General features: G+C 43.3%; 1 protein-coding gene across 1 annotated transcript in view; it reads right to left on the reverse strand.

The window, feature by feature from the left end:
* LOC137376907 (otogelin-like) overlaps positions 1-15,759 on the reverse strand; it is a 392,329-nt gene that overhangs the window by 185,791 nt on the left and 190,779 nt on the right. Inside the window, exon 25 of the mRNA XM_068045865.1 lies at positions 222-329. Within this exon, the coding sequence (XP_067901966.1) occupies positions 222-329 (108 nt within the window). The remainder of the gene's footprint in view (positions 1-221; positions 330-15,759) is intronic.

Genomic DNA, 15,759 nt, shown 5'->3' on the forward strand with positions numbered 1-15,759 from the left:
AGGTGGTAGGAGAATGGTGGGGATGTGGTAGGGAATATGGGATTAATGCAGGATTAGTATAAATGATGTTGGTCAGCACAGACAAAGTGGGCTGAAGGGCCTGTTTTAGTGCTGTATCTCTAAATAAATAAAATTAAAAAAAAATTAGTGGTGAGAAAGAGGAATGAGCATAAAGAACCTCCTTAACTTAAAGACAAGAGATTGCACAAATCAACACTTACCAGGTATAGCAGGGTGATCTTACTAGGTCACCAGGAAAATACTCCTTTCCTTTCCACAGACATGGGCATTCATTAGGCTTAAAGCATTCATCTTCATGCTTCACAAGGCTAGTCAAAGTACATACAAAAGAAATAAAAGTGATTTATTTACAGCTTGATGACCTTTAAAATAAAATGATGGTGTTAACCTAATTGTCACTTTTGTATTAAGGTATTTTTCCACCCAGTTGAAACCACTTAATTGACCTTTAATTCTAAGTACGCAGTTATAAAAGTCAATAACTCCAAAACATATACTGGAACATGGTAACACAAGTAGTCATCTGTAATAAGAATTGAAGTTTACAATGTATTGTTTGCATTTCAATTTAGGCTAAGGACTAATAATACGTATAGTGGATTAATTCAAAACAATGAGTTAAAGTAATATTAACTCTTTAACTCTAGCTTCCCTGCTGATTCAATTCCTGATTAAAGGGGAACTATTACCTTATTACTTTTTTAAAATAATGCATTTGATTAATTTACTATGATAAAATTTTGGCTCAAGTATTCCTAACCATCCTGGATGTATTCTGGAGAAATCCAGCCTGAAATATTACAATTTGTTTCAACATGAGCAGCACAGCATTCTTGTCACTAATTTAGTACAGGATGGCTTTTCCAGGATTAACACCTATCTTAGATGTGGCAAATTATGGGAAATACTACTCCAACAGACCTATTACAAGATTATGCTTTATAACCAAATCTTCTAAAACACACCCATTTAGGACACCTCTTTATTGAAAACCTGCATCAGATTTTCAACTCTAATTCTGCAGAAAAGTCAGGAATATTATTTCCTAAGTCACTGAGTTTGTAATTCTGTAAATTGGATTTATCTAGAACATAACAGAACATGGTTTAGAATATTTGGTAGAATATTTTGTGGCTAAATAAATTAACAATTTTAGAAAAAGAGAATTATCATCCGTAGTTAAAAAAAATTATATTGAAGCCTAGTCTCGAGCAGGACTGCTGTAAAGGGATTGACGCCATCCCAAATTATGAATAAAGTCATTTACACACTGAGGGCTGCGTTTTATAGGCCCCCCCTGAGGCGAGGTCGAAGGCAGATGGGCCCATAGAATCGTGACAGGTAGTGGGGGGCAGAGGGCCCACACAGCCCCTTGCCAAACAATCTTGCCAGGGGTGGGAGAGGCCAACAACTGCCTTCCAGCCCAGAGCCCAATTGAGGCCCTTAAGTGGCCTATGCTGGGATCCAACTAGTGGTGGGGGTGCCTCCGCCAAGCGGGGAGCGTGCCTTATTAAATGAGGTGACCTCCCTGCTGGATTTGGAGGGAGGGGGGTCCTTCCTCTGTGGGCAATCTGTGACCTACGGAGGGCCCTGGTCAGGATACAATGCACCTCACAGTAGCCCCCTCCCCCTGGGCTTTACGACCAAACTCCAACTCCCTTCGCTGGGGCCTTCCGGACTGGCCCCAGTGACCTCGTCTCACTTACCTGAGGTGTGGGGTTCAGCACTGGACCTGGGTCCAAGGCCTCTGCAATACCAGCAGTGCCCACCGGTCCCGGTATCACTGCCAATACTGTTGAGTTGCTGGCCCTGTAATTGGCTGGCAGCTCTTGGAGACGGGATCCCCATCTTTAAAGGATGAGTTCCAGGCAGGGGACAATTAACATTCAAAACACCAGAAGATCACTATGGGGGAGGGGATGAGGGGCATGAAAAGGCCAAGGCAGTGTTCCCCCACTGTTTTGGCCCAGTGCCAGGAGCCCCACCTCCTCCACAAAATCCAGCCCTGAGAGTGGGCAATCCATTCCTATATAGGCACAATAGAGGCTCCTGCCTGAGTGAAGTGGCAGAGCCTGGAACAGCAGCCTGCTACTCAGAGATGAGTCAACCGAAGTCTAATTAAACCCTAAATTCCCCAATTATTTTCTCCCCCCACACCTTGGGAGGAGAAAAGCTAAAGAAATGAAATCAATCCATCTGGGATCAATTTCTTCTGAATTTTTCTTCTTTGGGGTTTTCACAGTAGCTATATGTCCCACTGGGCAATCATGAGATTGTGCTTTTCTCCTTCATAGGAAATTTAGGCCTTGTGAATTTTTTCCGCCTCTTAGAAATGGACTACAAAAATAGGTTGCTGTCTCTAGTTACTTGTGTTGTTTGCTGGCTAACAAAAATGAACGGAAGAAACAAAATGGTATAGCATTTCACGTTGTAGCAAATATAGAAACCTCAAAAAATTAAATATTGAAAACTCAAGAAATTGTTTTCAACAATATCAGTTTCTATTTAATGTAATCACCTTCATTCATCTGCATTATGCTAATCTTTGGTTAAATTTCGCAAATGGATTTCTAATTCTCAAATACTTGCAATGAACTTGGAACAACTCATACTGCATGGCCATATTCTGTTGGAGAAATTGATAATCTGACAATGAGAAACAAACAAGTTGTTGAAGACCAAGACGTTATTGTTACAACCTCAGTGAAACTGTTAATGTTAAAATACGAGATATGAACTCCCCAGACCAATTTAAAGAATTACATAACAAGAGTTCATGCTTTAAGACTTTTATTATATCAACTAAACTAAAAGAATCCCAATTAACTCAATCGTACTTTGTAAGTAGCTGACGCCAAATTATAGAGAAATGTATTTTCGTTACTTATTAAAACACTTGAAAACCTCACACCAAACTTACATACTACACAGTCCTCATTGATGGCAAAATCCTTGCGGTTAAAAGTTCCAAACTCCTCCTAGTTGCAATGGGTTGGATCTCCCAGATCTTTCTCAAAATCAATGCCCTCTTCACTCACTTCTCCGAGCACTTTCAACCTTGACATCCGTGAATAAGACAATCCCTGGTTATTTTGTTTGTCTTTTTCTCCTCTGCAAACTTCAACTTTCAAAACAGGTTCACTTCTTTGCAGCCTTTCACTGTATCAGGCCTCTGGGAGCAGGTGTTCCCTATCTCTCTCCCTGGAGGCTTCCGCTGCTGGTTGTCTTCCTTGCAGCCTACTCTGACGTCAGAAAATCTACTGAATTTATCTGCAATCAAAAGTCAATAGGCCATTGTCCTTTTCCAATGTGCAAACTTCACAAGTCTTGCTTCAGCAGAGCCACCCAGGCTTTCCATTGTTTCCAGGTGTTAGCAGCTGCCATGCACATTTGCATTCTCAGAATCACTGTCTCCTTGTTTACGATCCAAAAATATGGGAGAGTGAAACCCATTGTTCTTCAGGTGTTATACCCCTGCTGTCTCTGCTTTTCAAACAAGGTCTTGATCTTCTCTCTCCACAGATGCTGCCAGACCTGCTGAGTATCTCCAGCATTTCTTGTTTTTGTTTCAAATTTCCAGCATCTGCAGTATTTTGCTTTTATCTTGATCTGTGTTCTCTGTTATCCTGGTAACAAAGATTTCAGTCTTGTCTTTAAGCAGAGTTGATGTGAGGTCACCTGATTTCTCCGATGCCAACTTAAACTTGTAAAAATCATAGCTTTTAAAACAGAATCATGTTTCAAAATTAGTGTTCATAGCAGTTATCACCCTTTAATTTCTGTAAACTGAAATAAATGTCTCATTTTTGGTTCAGCATCTGAGACCATGAATACCAGTTTAGATAAACTAAGGCAAATAATGCCCAAATTTTGCTACAGGAATAATAGTGAGGTTATCAGTGCTCATTGTTATTATGGAATAAATTGGACAGCAACTTCCAGCTTCCACACATGCACAGTTCAACATGGAAATCTTGCTACCTGATTTGCTCTGCACCCCCACAAGCTTCACGACACCAATACCTTGCCAATAGATTTGGCATTAAAAGGACATGAAGGACTGAATTTTGTTGAGCTCCTGATGTTATGTTCCATGGCGGGCAGGTTGCAGCGGCAGCAGCATGCCACGAAGCCTGGACACTGGGATTGCAAGGCCCAATCTTCCAGGCAGCGGCGAGGCTCCATGGTGGCCCTCCCCCAGCCGCTTGGCAACGGGACCCAACTTTAAATATGCAAACAGCCTCTCTGCGTACCTTATTATGCATCCCGGTGCAAGTCAACCATCAGTTTACGATCTTCAGCTGGACGTGCGGCAGTCATGTGCCTTCATTTTTGCATCCCGGAGAAGCCAGCGTCGTCAAGGCGAGAGTCTTTGGAGCCTGTGAAGGTCTGTAAGTACTGTCCTGCTCTCCTGTTCTTTGTGAAGCCGAGTTAATTTGCCTGATGGTGGTCTGATCTCTGTATCCATGAAGGGAGGTGTGTGGGTGGGTGATGGGAAGGGAGTCCGAACTCTGCACCCATGAAGGGTGGGTGGGTGCATGTTGGGAAGGGGGTCTGAACTCGGCATCCATGAAGGGGACCCTGTACCCTTGTTCCGTAAAGGGGGCCAATCTGCATCCATGAATGGCTGTGGGGGGCTCACCCTGCATTCGGGCAACAATGTTTGGGAGAGAAGGGGGAACAATTGAAAGTGGATGAGCCCTTTATGTGGGGTTGAGGGCACAAATGTAAAATGCTATAACCTTCTGTTGCCGGTGCGCCAATGCAGGCAGACAATATTACAGTGGTCAGGCTGGCTCGCTCTTATTTGAAGCTAAGACGGGCAATGTCATGACGTACCATACAGCTCGTGCTGGAACACAGCTGAAGCACGAATTTACATAACTATCTGCCCAGATAAGGTGCCAAAAAGCAGAGTTGACCATGAGCATAGAGATGGGGATGGCCCACCTGTGTTACTGGATCCTTGTGCCAGATTGAGGCATATCCGCCAGAGGCTGAACCAAGAGGCAGGTGCAGCCTATGTGCATTCATAGCAGCCACCAAGGTGCATTCAAGCCCAGAGATGACAGCAGGTCTATAGGACCCGAATGACTTATCTCCAGATATCGGAGTGCCAGTGTCAGAGACGACTGAGGATGTCCAGAGAGGTGGTGACACATCTCTGCGCATTGCTGAATAATGACCTGCATCCACTGGGCTTTAGTGGTCACCCTATACCTGTGGCCCTCAAAGTGACAGTGGCTCTAAACCTCTACACCTCCGCATCATTCCAGGGATCCACCGGTGACCTGTGTGGGGTTTCACAATCAGCAGTACATCGTTGTATCAGGAAGGTCACCAATGCCTTTTACAGGAGGGTCGGCGACTTTGTGCGCTTCAGGAGGTACCCTGAGAGTCAGGCCGAGTGGCTCATTAGATTTGGAGCCATTGCAGGATTCCCACAGGTGCAAGAGGTCATTGACTGCATGCATGTGGCCATCGAGGCTCCAATGGAACAACCAACCGCATAACTTAACAGAGAGGGTTTTTACTTGCCAAGGTGCAGCTAGTATGTGACCACAGAAAGTGCGTTCTACAAGTATGTGCCCACTTCCCAGGCAGCTGCCATGACTCCTTCATCCTGTGCCATTCCCAGGTGCCACTGCTGTTCACTCCACTGGGCGGCACTCACGTCCCTTCACTTTCCCGTCCAGGAAAAGCTGGTGCCACTGAGGTGGGCAAGGGGGGCTCATAGCACTTTTAGTGTAGTTAGGGGGGGGAGTGAACAGGGTCAACTCTGCATTTTTAGTGCAGTGTGGGGGAGAAGGAGTGACCTCAGTAATTTCAGTGTATTGTGTGGGGGGAGGGGGGGGTGGTGGTGGTGGGGGAGAAGGGGAGGTGGAGGGGCATGGGCCAAACCTTTATTTTTGGTGCAGTGGGATGGGGACGGGGGCAACACTATCTTCTCTGAGCAGGGCTGGCAGCCCTTTAAATAGGGCGCCAGTGCCTGCGCAGAGAAAGCTGACGCCATTCACAGCATCACCGAGGCTATCCCCACCATGTGTTTGTGGGGGGGGGGGGGGGGGGGGGGGGGGGGGGCAGGCCTCCCTGTATATTTAAATGAGCCGCCATATGGCGGAGCGTGGCCCGCACATGCGGGCTGCCATTTTGTTCGCCCACTGTTGCTCCCGGCAGCAGGGAAATGAAATCCATACCCTGGCCTTTCTGCTCCAGCACGATATTGGCAATGAAAGCAGAGTTTGAATGCAGGGCTGGCTGACTTTTGAAGTCAAGAGCCCAGAGTCGGAGACCGGAGACCAGAGACAAGAGACAGAGCGAGAGAGAGAGGAGCACAGTGGGAGCGGAGGTTTAAAAAGCATGCCAAAAGCCCAGAGTCAGAGACTGGAGACAGACAGAGCGAGAGAGAGGAGCACGGCAGGAGCGAAGGTTTAAAAAGCGTGCCAAAAGCCCAGAGTCGGAGACCAGAGACAGAGATAGAGCGAGAGAGAGGAGCACAGCAGGAGCGGAGAGAGATGGAGGAGCACGGCCAGAGCAGCAGGAGCCAAGCAGGGAAAAAATCGAAAAGTGACAACAGAGGGACGTCACAAGCAACAGTGAGAGCTGGGAAACAGAAAGCTGTCGGGGTGAATATACAAATACATTTTTCGTTTAATTTAATTTAAATCAAACATAGCATTAAACATCACAGGCAAGCAGGTAGGTGATTGGTTTGGGAAGAAGCTACCTATTTGGTGAGTATCTGGTAAGTGATTAAGGTCCATTCTAATCCTAACGTTTAAAATAGTAAAGGAATTTGTGGTAAGCTTAATAAAATACATAAAAAAATAAAATTAAATAAATAATTGAATAAAATAATTAAGTAGTTAATTAAAACACATTAAGGATGGCAGGATAGGTGATGTGTCACGGCTGCAGGATGTGGGAGCTCCTGGATGCCAGTGTGACCCAGGGCAAACACATCTGCAGTAAGTGATTGCGGCTCAAAGAGCTGCGGCTCAGAGTCATTGAACTGGAAGCCGAGCTGCAGAGACTGCGACAAATCAGGGAGGGGGAAAGTTACCTGAACATTTTGTACTCGGACACGGTCACACCCCTTAAGATAGGATCTTCTGATTTGGTCAGTGGTCAGGGACAGGAGGGTGTGGCTGCAGCTAAGGAGACCCAAAGGGCAGGAGTGCAGCAGCCTCAGCCTTTGCAATTGTCCAACAGATTTGAGGTTCTTTCAGCTTGTTTGGATGAGAGTGGGGCTGCAGGACGGATAAGCAACGTGACAATGTCACCATGGTACAGGAGCCATTCAAGTGGAGGGAGAAAAAAAGGAATGTAGTGGTAGTAGGGGACAGTATAGTTAGGGGGATTGACACTGTTCCCTGCAGCAAAAAGCAAGAGTCTAGAAGGCTGTGTTGCCTGGTGCCAGGGTTCGGGACATCTGCTCAGGGCTGGAGAGAAACTGACAGTGGGAGGGAGAGAATCCAGTTGTTGTAGTCCATGTAGGTACCAATGACAAAGGCAAGACAAGGAAAGAGGTTCTGCATATTCAGTATGAGGAACTAGGCGCCAAATTAAGTAGAACCTCAAAGGTAGTAATCTCTGGATTATTACCTGAGCCAATTGCAAATTGGCATAGGGCAAATAAAATTACAGAAATTAATGTGTGGCTGAAAGACTGATGTGGTAGAAGTGGGTTCCGGTTTGTCGGGCACTGGCACCAGTACTGGGGAAAGTGGGGACTGTACCGTTGGGACGGTCTACACTTGAACCGTGCTGGGGCCGGTGTTCTAGCAAGCTGCATAACTAGGGAAATGGAGAGGGTTTTAAACTGAATAGTGGGGAAAGGGATCACATTTGGGAAGATATGGTAAATCAAGCAGTAGAGACAAGGCAAGAGAGAAAGGTATTAATATGGGAAATGATAAACAGAGTGTGACAGGAAGGGGCAGACTGTACAAATCTAAGAGTAAATCAACAGATCACACTAGAGGTTACAAAAATAATAAAAGGACAAAAGGCTCTGTATCTGAATACACGTAGCATTCAAAACAAAACAGATAGAAACACAGAAACATAGAAAATAGGAGCAGGAGTAGGCCATTCAGCCCTTCGAGCCTGCTCCGCCATTCATTATGATTATGGCTGATCATCCAATCCAGTAACCTGTTCCCGCTTTCACCCCATATCTCTTGATCCCTTTAAACCCAAGAGCTATACCTAACTCCTTCTTGAAAACATACAATGTTTTGGCCTCAACTGCTTTCTGTGGCAGCGAATTCCATAGGTTCACCACTCTCTGGATGAAGAAATTACTCCTCATCTCAGTCCTGAATGGTTTACCCTGTATCCTTAGGCTATGACCTCTGCTTCTGGACCCCCCCACTATCGGGAACATCCTTCCTGCATCTACCCTGTCAAGTCCTGTTAGAATTTTATAGGTTTCTATGAGATCCCCCCCTCACTCTTCTGAACTCCTGCAAATATAATCCTAACCGACTCAATCTCTCCTCATATGTCAGTCCCGCCATTCCAGGAATCAGTCTGGTAAACCTTTGCTGCACTCCCTCTAACGCAAGAACATCCTTCCTCAGATAAGGAGATCAAGACTGCACACAATATTCCAGGTGTGGCCTCACCAAGGCCCTGTATAATTGCAGGAAGACGTTCCTGCTCCTGTACTCAAATCCTCTTGCTATGAAGGCCAACAAACCATTTGCCTTTTTTACCGCCTGTTGGACCTGCATGCTTAGCTTCAGCGACTGGTGCACGAGAACACCCAGGTCTCATTGCATATTCCCCTTTCTCAGTTTATAGCCATTCAGATAATAATCTGCCTTCCTGTTTTTGCTACCAAAGTGGATAGCCTCACATTTATCCACATTATACTGCATCTGCCATGCATTAATCCACTCACTCAACTTGTCCAAATCACCCTCAACTTGCCCAAATCTCTGCATCCTCTTCACAACTCACCCTCCCAAAGGTTATTGCAGAAAATAAAAGCTCATGGTGTAAGGGGTAACATAATAGCCTGGATGGAAGATTGGCTAGCTAACAGGAAACAGAGAATAGGCATAAATGGGTCATTTTCTGGTTGGCAAGATGTAATGAGTGGTGTGCCACAGGGATCTGTGCTGGGGCTCCACTTTTTACAATTTATATAAATGACTTTGATGAAGGGACCGAAGGTATGGTTACTAAATTTGCTGATGATGCCAATATAGGTAGGAAATTAACTTGTGACGAGGATATAAGGAGGCTGCAAATGGGATATAGATAGGTTAAGTGAGTGGGTAAAGACCTGGCAAATTGAGTATAATGTGGGAAGTGTGAAAATAAAAAAGAAGCATATTATCTTAATGGTGAGAGATTGCAGATCTCTGAGCTGCAGAGGGATCTGGGTGTCCTAGTGCATGAATTGCAAAAGGTTAGTATGCAGGTACAGCACGTAATTAGGAAAGCAAATTGAATGTTATCATTTATCGCAAGGGGAATTGATTACAAAAGTAGGGAGGTTATGCTTCAGCTATACACGGCATTGGTGAGACCACATTTGGAGTACTGTGTACAGTGTTGGTTGCCTTATTTAAGGAAGGATGTAAATGTGTTGGAAGCAATTCAGAGAAGCTTTACTAGACTAATACCTGGAATGGGTGGGATGTCTTACGAGGAAAGATTGGACAGGCAAGGCTTGTATCTGCTGGGATTTAGAAGAGCAAGAGGCATCTTGATTGAAACATATAAGATCCTGAGGGGTTTTGACAGGGTGGATGAGGAAAGGATGTTTCCCTTTGTAGGAGAATCTAGAACTAGGGAATCACTGTTTAAAAATAAGGGGTCGTCCATTTAGGACAGAGATGAGGAGTATTTGTTTCTCTCAGAGGGTTGTGAGTCTTTGGAATTCTCTTCCTCAAAAGGTGGTGGCAGCAAAGTCTTTTAAGTGATTTTTAAGGCAGAGGTAGATAGAGTTTTGATAAGCAAGGGGATGGAAGATTATTGGGGGTAGGTGGAAATGTGGAGTAATCAGTTCAGCCATGAACTTATTGAATGGCACAGCAGGCTCGAAGGGCCGAGTGGCCTACTCCTGCTCTTAATTCGTATGCTCGTATGTAAAGATAGCACCTGCACCTGCTCACGAATAAGCTGACGCGTTCAAGGAATCATTGAGGCCACTCCCGCCACGTGATTGGGGGGAGGGGGCGGACCCCTGGCATATTCAAATGAGTTGCTTTGTGCTAGATTGCATCGGCATGTCGGCCCGCGTCCCATGTGTGCGGGCTGTAAAATTCAGCCCAAAGAGTGTGAAATTGCAGTCCTTACCCACGAGTTACATACAAAATATACCAGAAAAGGTTAGGGATGGTGTATTCAGGTGTAAGGGAATTTTTTGGCATTACTGCCAAACAGCCTTTCTCACCCCTAAAATCTATTTTTCAAATGTGGAGTCTTATTCCTTCAGAATTTAATTATTGTTGGACGTTTAAAAAAATTATGAATTAAAATGTTTTAGTTTTTCTTTCTGTCACTTCTGTCTCTCTCTCAATCCCAACTTTCTTTCCCTTTCTTTATTTTGCTTTCTGTACTTCTATTTTGTACTTCCTGCTTTAGACTCTGCTGGCTCAAAATTCAGATCAGTAGTAACTGTGATTCGGACACTATGGTGCCATTTGGTGTCCAAAATGGCATCCACTGCCTGCGCGCTCACTTTTGAGTGAGTCACTCCGACATCATCTTGGTGAGGGCGTTAGCATGGGAGCAGTGAACAACTGCCGGAGGTATGCAGAGCAGGCAGATCATGATGTCAGTTAGTGTTCCAATTTAGCACCAAACATCCCATGTGTTGCAAACAGCTGAATTTTACCAGCCCTCTGACGTTGGGAGTCATGGCAGTTCTGAAGAAGAGTCACTGACCTGAAACGTTAACTCTGCTTCTCTCGCCACAGTTGCTGCCAGACCTGCTGAGTTTTTCCAGCACTTTGTTTTTATTTCAGATTTCCAGCACCCGCAGTATTTTGCTTTTATATTAAAAATTAATGAACTGTTTTAGCTACATGATCAGGCCACCATCTGCACCATCTGCATCATTTCCAATCAAATTTTTTTTGGAACAATTTCTTGATAACCTAGAAACATTGAATAACACTTCATTCCCACTGGTGTATAACAAAAGGACTGTGAACTGTGTTCAAAGGAAATACAGCATATTCTCAGAGCGACAGGAGCTGAGAATTTCATCTGCATTATATTACACTACAGATAGCATAGATGTTATCAGAATCCTTTACCAACAAGCCAAGAAGAGATTAATTTCTGTGATCAAAGGATTTTAAACAATCCACTATTCACCTTCTCATTGAGGACCAGATTAATCACTTTCTAGACCATTAAATTTCAGGTTCATATCAAACAAAACTGATTTGTCAATCAAAGCACAAACTATGATTTCCTAAAACTGGAGAGACTGATTTTATAAAGTATGAACATGCAGTAATGGTCAAAGTCTTGGCGAGATTCATAATTTGCTGGGTAATGCATAGCTGTCGAGAAGGTGCAGGGGGAGGTCTTTAGTCTCCTGGGATATTGGGACCAGTTCTGGGGGAGATGGGGCCTTTACAAGTCTGTGCAGGCCAGATGGGTTGCACTTGAAGAGAACCAGGACCAATGTCCTTGTGGAGCATTTTGCTAGAGCTATTGGGAAGGGTTTAAACTAATTCGGCAGTGCGACAGGAACCAGGAGGTAACATTAGAGAGGAAAAACAAGGCGGACAAAGAATTGAGAGAGACAGATACCACTAGTGTAAGAAATGGTAAGGCATTAAGTGGGGCCAGAGTAAGAGGAAATGTAATAAGGTCTAAATTAAATATACAGTGCACGTATGTGAATGCACGGAATGTGGTAAATAAGGTTGGTGAACTGCAGGTGCAGATAGCCGAGTGGGAATATGATGTTGTGGCGAGAACAGAGACCTGGCTCAAAAAAGGGCAGAACTACGTACTAAATATTCCTGTATTAAAGGTGTTCAAGAAAGATAGGGAAGGAAAGAAAGGAGGAGGGGTGGCAGAATTGATTACGGTGTTGGAGAGAGAGGATGTCCTCGAGGGGTCAAGGACAGAATCAATTTGGTTAGAGTTAAGAAACAATATAGGTGCTATTATAACTACTGGGTGTATTGTATAGGCCACCAACTAGTGGTAAAGATATAGAGGAACAAATTTGCGAGGAAATTACAGAGAGGTGCAAAAATGATAATGAGTAGTGATAATGGGGGATCTTAATTATCCTAATATAGATGAGGGTTATAAGAGTGTAAAGGGAAGAGAGGGAGAAGTGTGTTCAGGAGAATTTTCTTGACCAGTACATTTCTGGCCCAAAAAGAGAGGAGGCATTGTTGGATCTGGTTCAGGGGAATGAGGTGAGTTCAAGTGGAACAAGTCAGTAGGGGAACATTTAGGGAACAGTGATCATAGTACCATAAGGTTTAGGTTAGCTATGGAAAAGGACGGGGAGCAATCCAGAGTGAAAATACTTAATTGAAGGAAGGCCAATTTCAGTGGGTTGAGAATGAACTTGTCCCAGGTAAATTGGAATGAAAGATTGACAGGAAAATTTGTAGTGGAACAACAGGCTGCCTTTAAAGAGGAGATGGTTCAGGTACAGTTGAGTTACATTCTCACAAAGGGAAAGGTAGGGCAAACAAAGCCAGAGCTCCCTGGATGATGAAAGAGATAGAGAATAAGAAATCAGAAAAATGGTTGAGGTACTAAATAATTACTTCATCAAGGAAAAATCTGCTTCTGATGTCATAGTGAATGAGGAAGTAGTTGAGATACTGGGTAGGCTAAAAATAAGATAAAGAAAAGTTATTAGGAAGACTGGCTGTACTAAAGTTAATAAGTCACAAGACCGGATGAGATGCATCTGAAGATACTGAGGGAAGTAGGGGTAGGAATTGTGGAGGTACTGGCCATAATCCTCCAATCCTCTTTAGATATGGGGTGATGCCAGAGGACCGGAGAATTGCAAATTACACCCTTGCTCAAAAAAGGGTATAAAGATAAATCCAGAAACTTCAGGTCAGTCAGTTTAACCTTCATGATGGGAAAACTTTTAGAAACAACAATTCAGGACAAAATGAACAATCACTTGGACAAGTGCAGATTAATTAAGGAAAGCCAGTATCTAGTTGTTAAAGGCAAATTGTGTTTAACCAACTAGATGAGGGTAATGCAGTTGATGGGGTGGGCATATATTTCTAAAAGGCATTTGATAAAGTGCCACATAATAGCATGCCAGCAAAGTTTAAGCCCATTAAATAAAAGGGACAGTGGCAACATGGATACAAAGTTGGCTCAGTGACAAAAAACAGGTGCATGGTTGTTTTTCGAACTGGAGGAAGGTATACAGTAGGATTCCCAAGGGTCAGTACTAGGGCCACCACTTTTCTTGATATATATTAATGACCTAAACTTGGGTGTACAGGGCACAATTTCAAAATTTGCAGATGACATAAAACTTGGAAGTATTGTGAACTGCGAGGAGGATAGTGATAAACTTCAAGAGGACATAGACAGACTGGTGGAGTGGGCAGACACATGGCAGATGACATTTAATGCAGAGAAGTGTGACTTGATACATTTTGGTAAGTAGAAAACAGAGAGTTGGAATAAGCAGATTATTTTCAGTCATCAGGCTGTTACTGGAGGGATGCTACAAGAATTATTCTTGGGGCCTCAGCTATTTACAATCCATTTAAATCAGTTGAGGTTGAAGATCAGCCATGATCCTATTGAATGGAGGAGCAAGCTTGAGGGGCCAAATTATCTAGTCCTCCCATTTTTTATGTTCTTATGTGAGAAATAAGCCTATATCACTTCTGCTCAACGTAGAAGAGTCTCGCTACTGGGCTAGCTTTATTAATGATTTTTTAAAAACAGGCGGCAAGCTAACTTTAAGAGTAAGGTTCACTTTGATATTGACAGTGAAGATGAGTAGTGAGTTAAATTTTTCCAGTTTTTCTCTGGTTGACTTTTGGTTTGATTGAGACGTAGGAGTCAAATACTACCACTTTGAAGAACAGTAAAACACTTTTCTGAAGTTATCCTTAACTGTGGTCATCAGTATCAACTAAATGTGACTACTGTATTGAAACCATCAGCTTTAATCATATCAGTTAAAAATTAAATAGGGTCATTTATGAAAGTAAATTTTAAAATATTGCAATGTTTCAACTAATTCCAAAAGTCATAGTGAGAGAAAACATCTTTTTGCTTACGAGTTAAAACATTTTTGAATGTGAGAGTTCAGTGCAGTTTACCACAAATGCATTGCTGCATTGTGCTTGTGGCCAAAGACAAAATACATCACTGCTGGAAAAAATGCAACTTTGAATTATAAGTGCTTTGGTTTGGTTTAATTAAATAATGCTAAAGTTCTGTTAAGCTTCTTAAAGGGTATCTGATCCTCTTGGCAAATACTTTTGTGCTTAAATAATATATCAAGCAATTTATTCAGGGTAAAGTGAAGTCAATAAACTGGAATGAGTTGCATTTTCATTACTGCTGAAACAGCACAGTTGGTAATTGAAAACCCAAATATATTCTTTATGCCCGATTCCCTTTAAAATGAAGATTCAGTTGGAGTAAGAACTTCTGTAAAGCATCTTCTCATTGTTTGTATTCCAATGTTAAACAGATAGGAATCAAACAGCAGCATTATCATCTCTGAGTGAGTAGATTGTGCATTCAAGTCCCACTCGGAGCTTGATCACATAATCTATGTTGATATTCCAGCGCAGCACTGAAGGAATGCTCATTATTGAAGTATTCGTCTTCAGACAAGACATCAAATTGAGACCCAGTGTGATTGTTCAGGTGGAAATTATAGATTCCAAGGCACTATTCAAATAAGAGCAGACTGCTGTTCAAGTCTCCTGGTCAATGTACTATAAATAGATCCATTTAATTTATTATTCATTTATTAATTTATGTTTGTGGGATCTTGTGCTCAAAGAACAAGTCACTGCACTTCAAAATAATTCTTTATCTGTGCAGCACTTTGAGACATTTCTAAGAGGCATGATAAGATGCTATATAAATGCAAGTTTTTTGTTATACAGCAAAACTGGTGATAGCAGTTAGCTCTTATTGCCTGGTCTTAGACTTACAATAACGCATGTAAAGAATATCTTTAAAAAAAACTGAACTTTGATGCAATGATTTTTAAAAATTCTTTCATGGGATGTAGGCATTACTGGCGAGGCCAGCATTTGTTGCCCATCCCTAACTACCCTTGACAACTGAGTGGCTTGCTCGGCCATTTCAGAGGGAAGAGTCAACCACAGCACTGTGGATCTGGAGTCACATGCAGGCCAGCAGATAAAGGAAATTTTTTTTTAAAAATTAATTCATGGGATGTGGGTGTCGCTGGCTAGGCCAGCATTTATTGCCCATCACTAATTGTCCTTGAGAAAGTGGTGGTGAGCTGCCTTCTTGAACCGCTGCAGCCCATGTGGGGTAGGTACACGCACAGTGCTGTTAGGAAGGGAGTTCCAGAATTTTGAACCAGCGACAGTGAAGGAACGGTGATATAGTTCCAAGTCAGGATGGTGTGTGGCTTGGAGTGGAACTTGCAGGTGGTGGTGTTCCCATGCATCTGCTGCCCTTGTCCCTCTGGGTGGTAGAGGTCACGGGTTTGGAAGGTGCTGTCTAAGGAGCCTTGGTGCAGTGCATTTTGACATCAAGGCA

Source organism: Heterodontus francisci, chromosome 14 (genome assembly GCF_036365525.1).
Source record: "Heterodontus francisci isolate sHetFra1 chromosome 14, sHetFra1.hap1, whole genome shotgun sequence".
Classification (NCBI taxonomy): Eukaryota; Metazoa; Chordata; class Chondrichthyes; order Heterodontiformes; family Heterodontidae; genus Heterodontus; species Heterodontus francisci.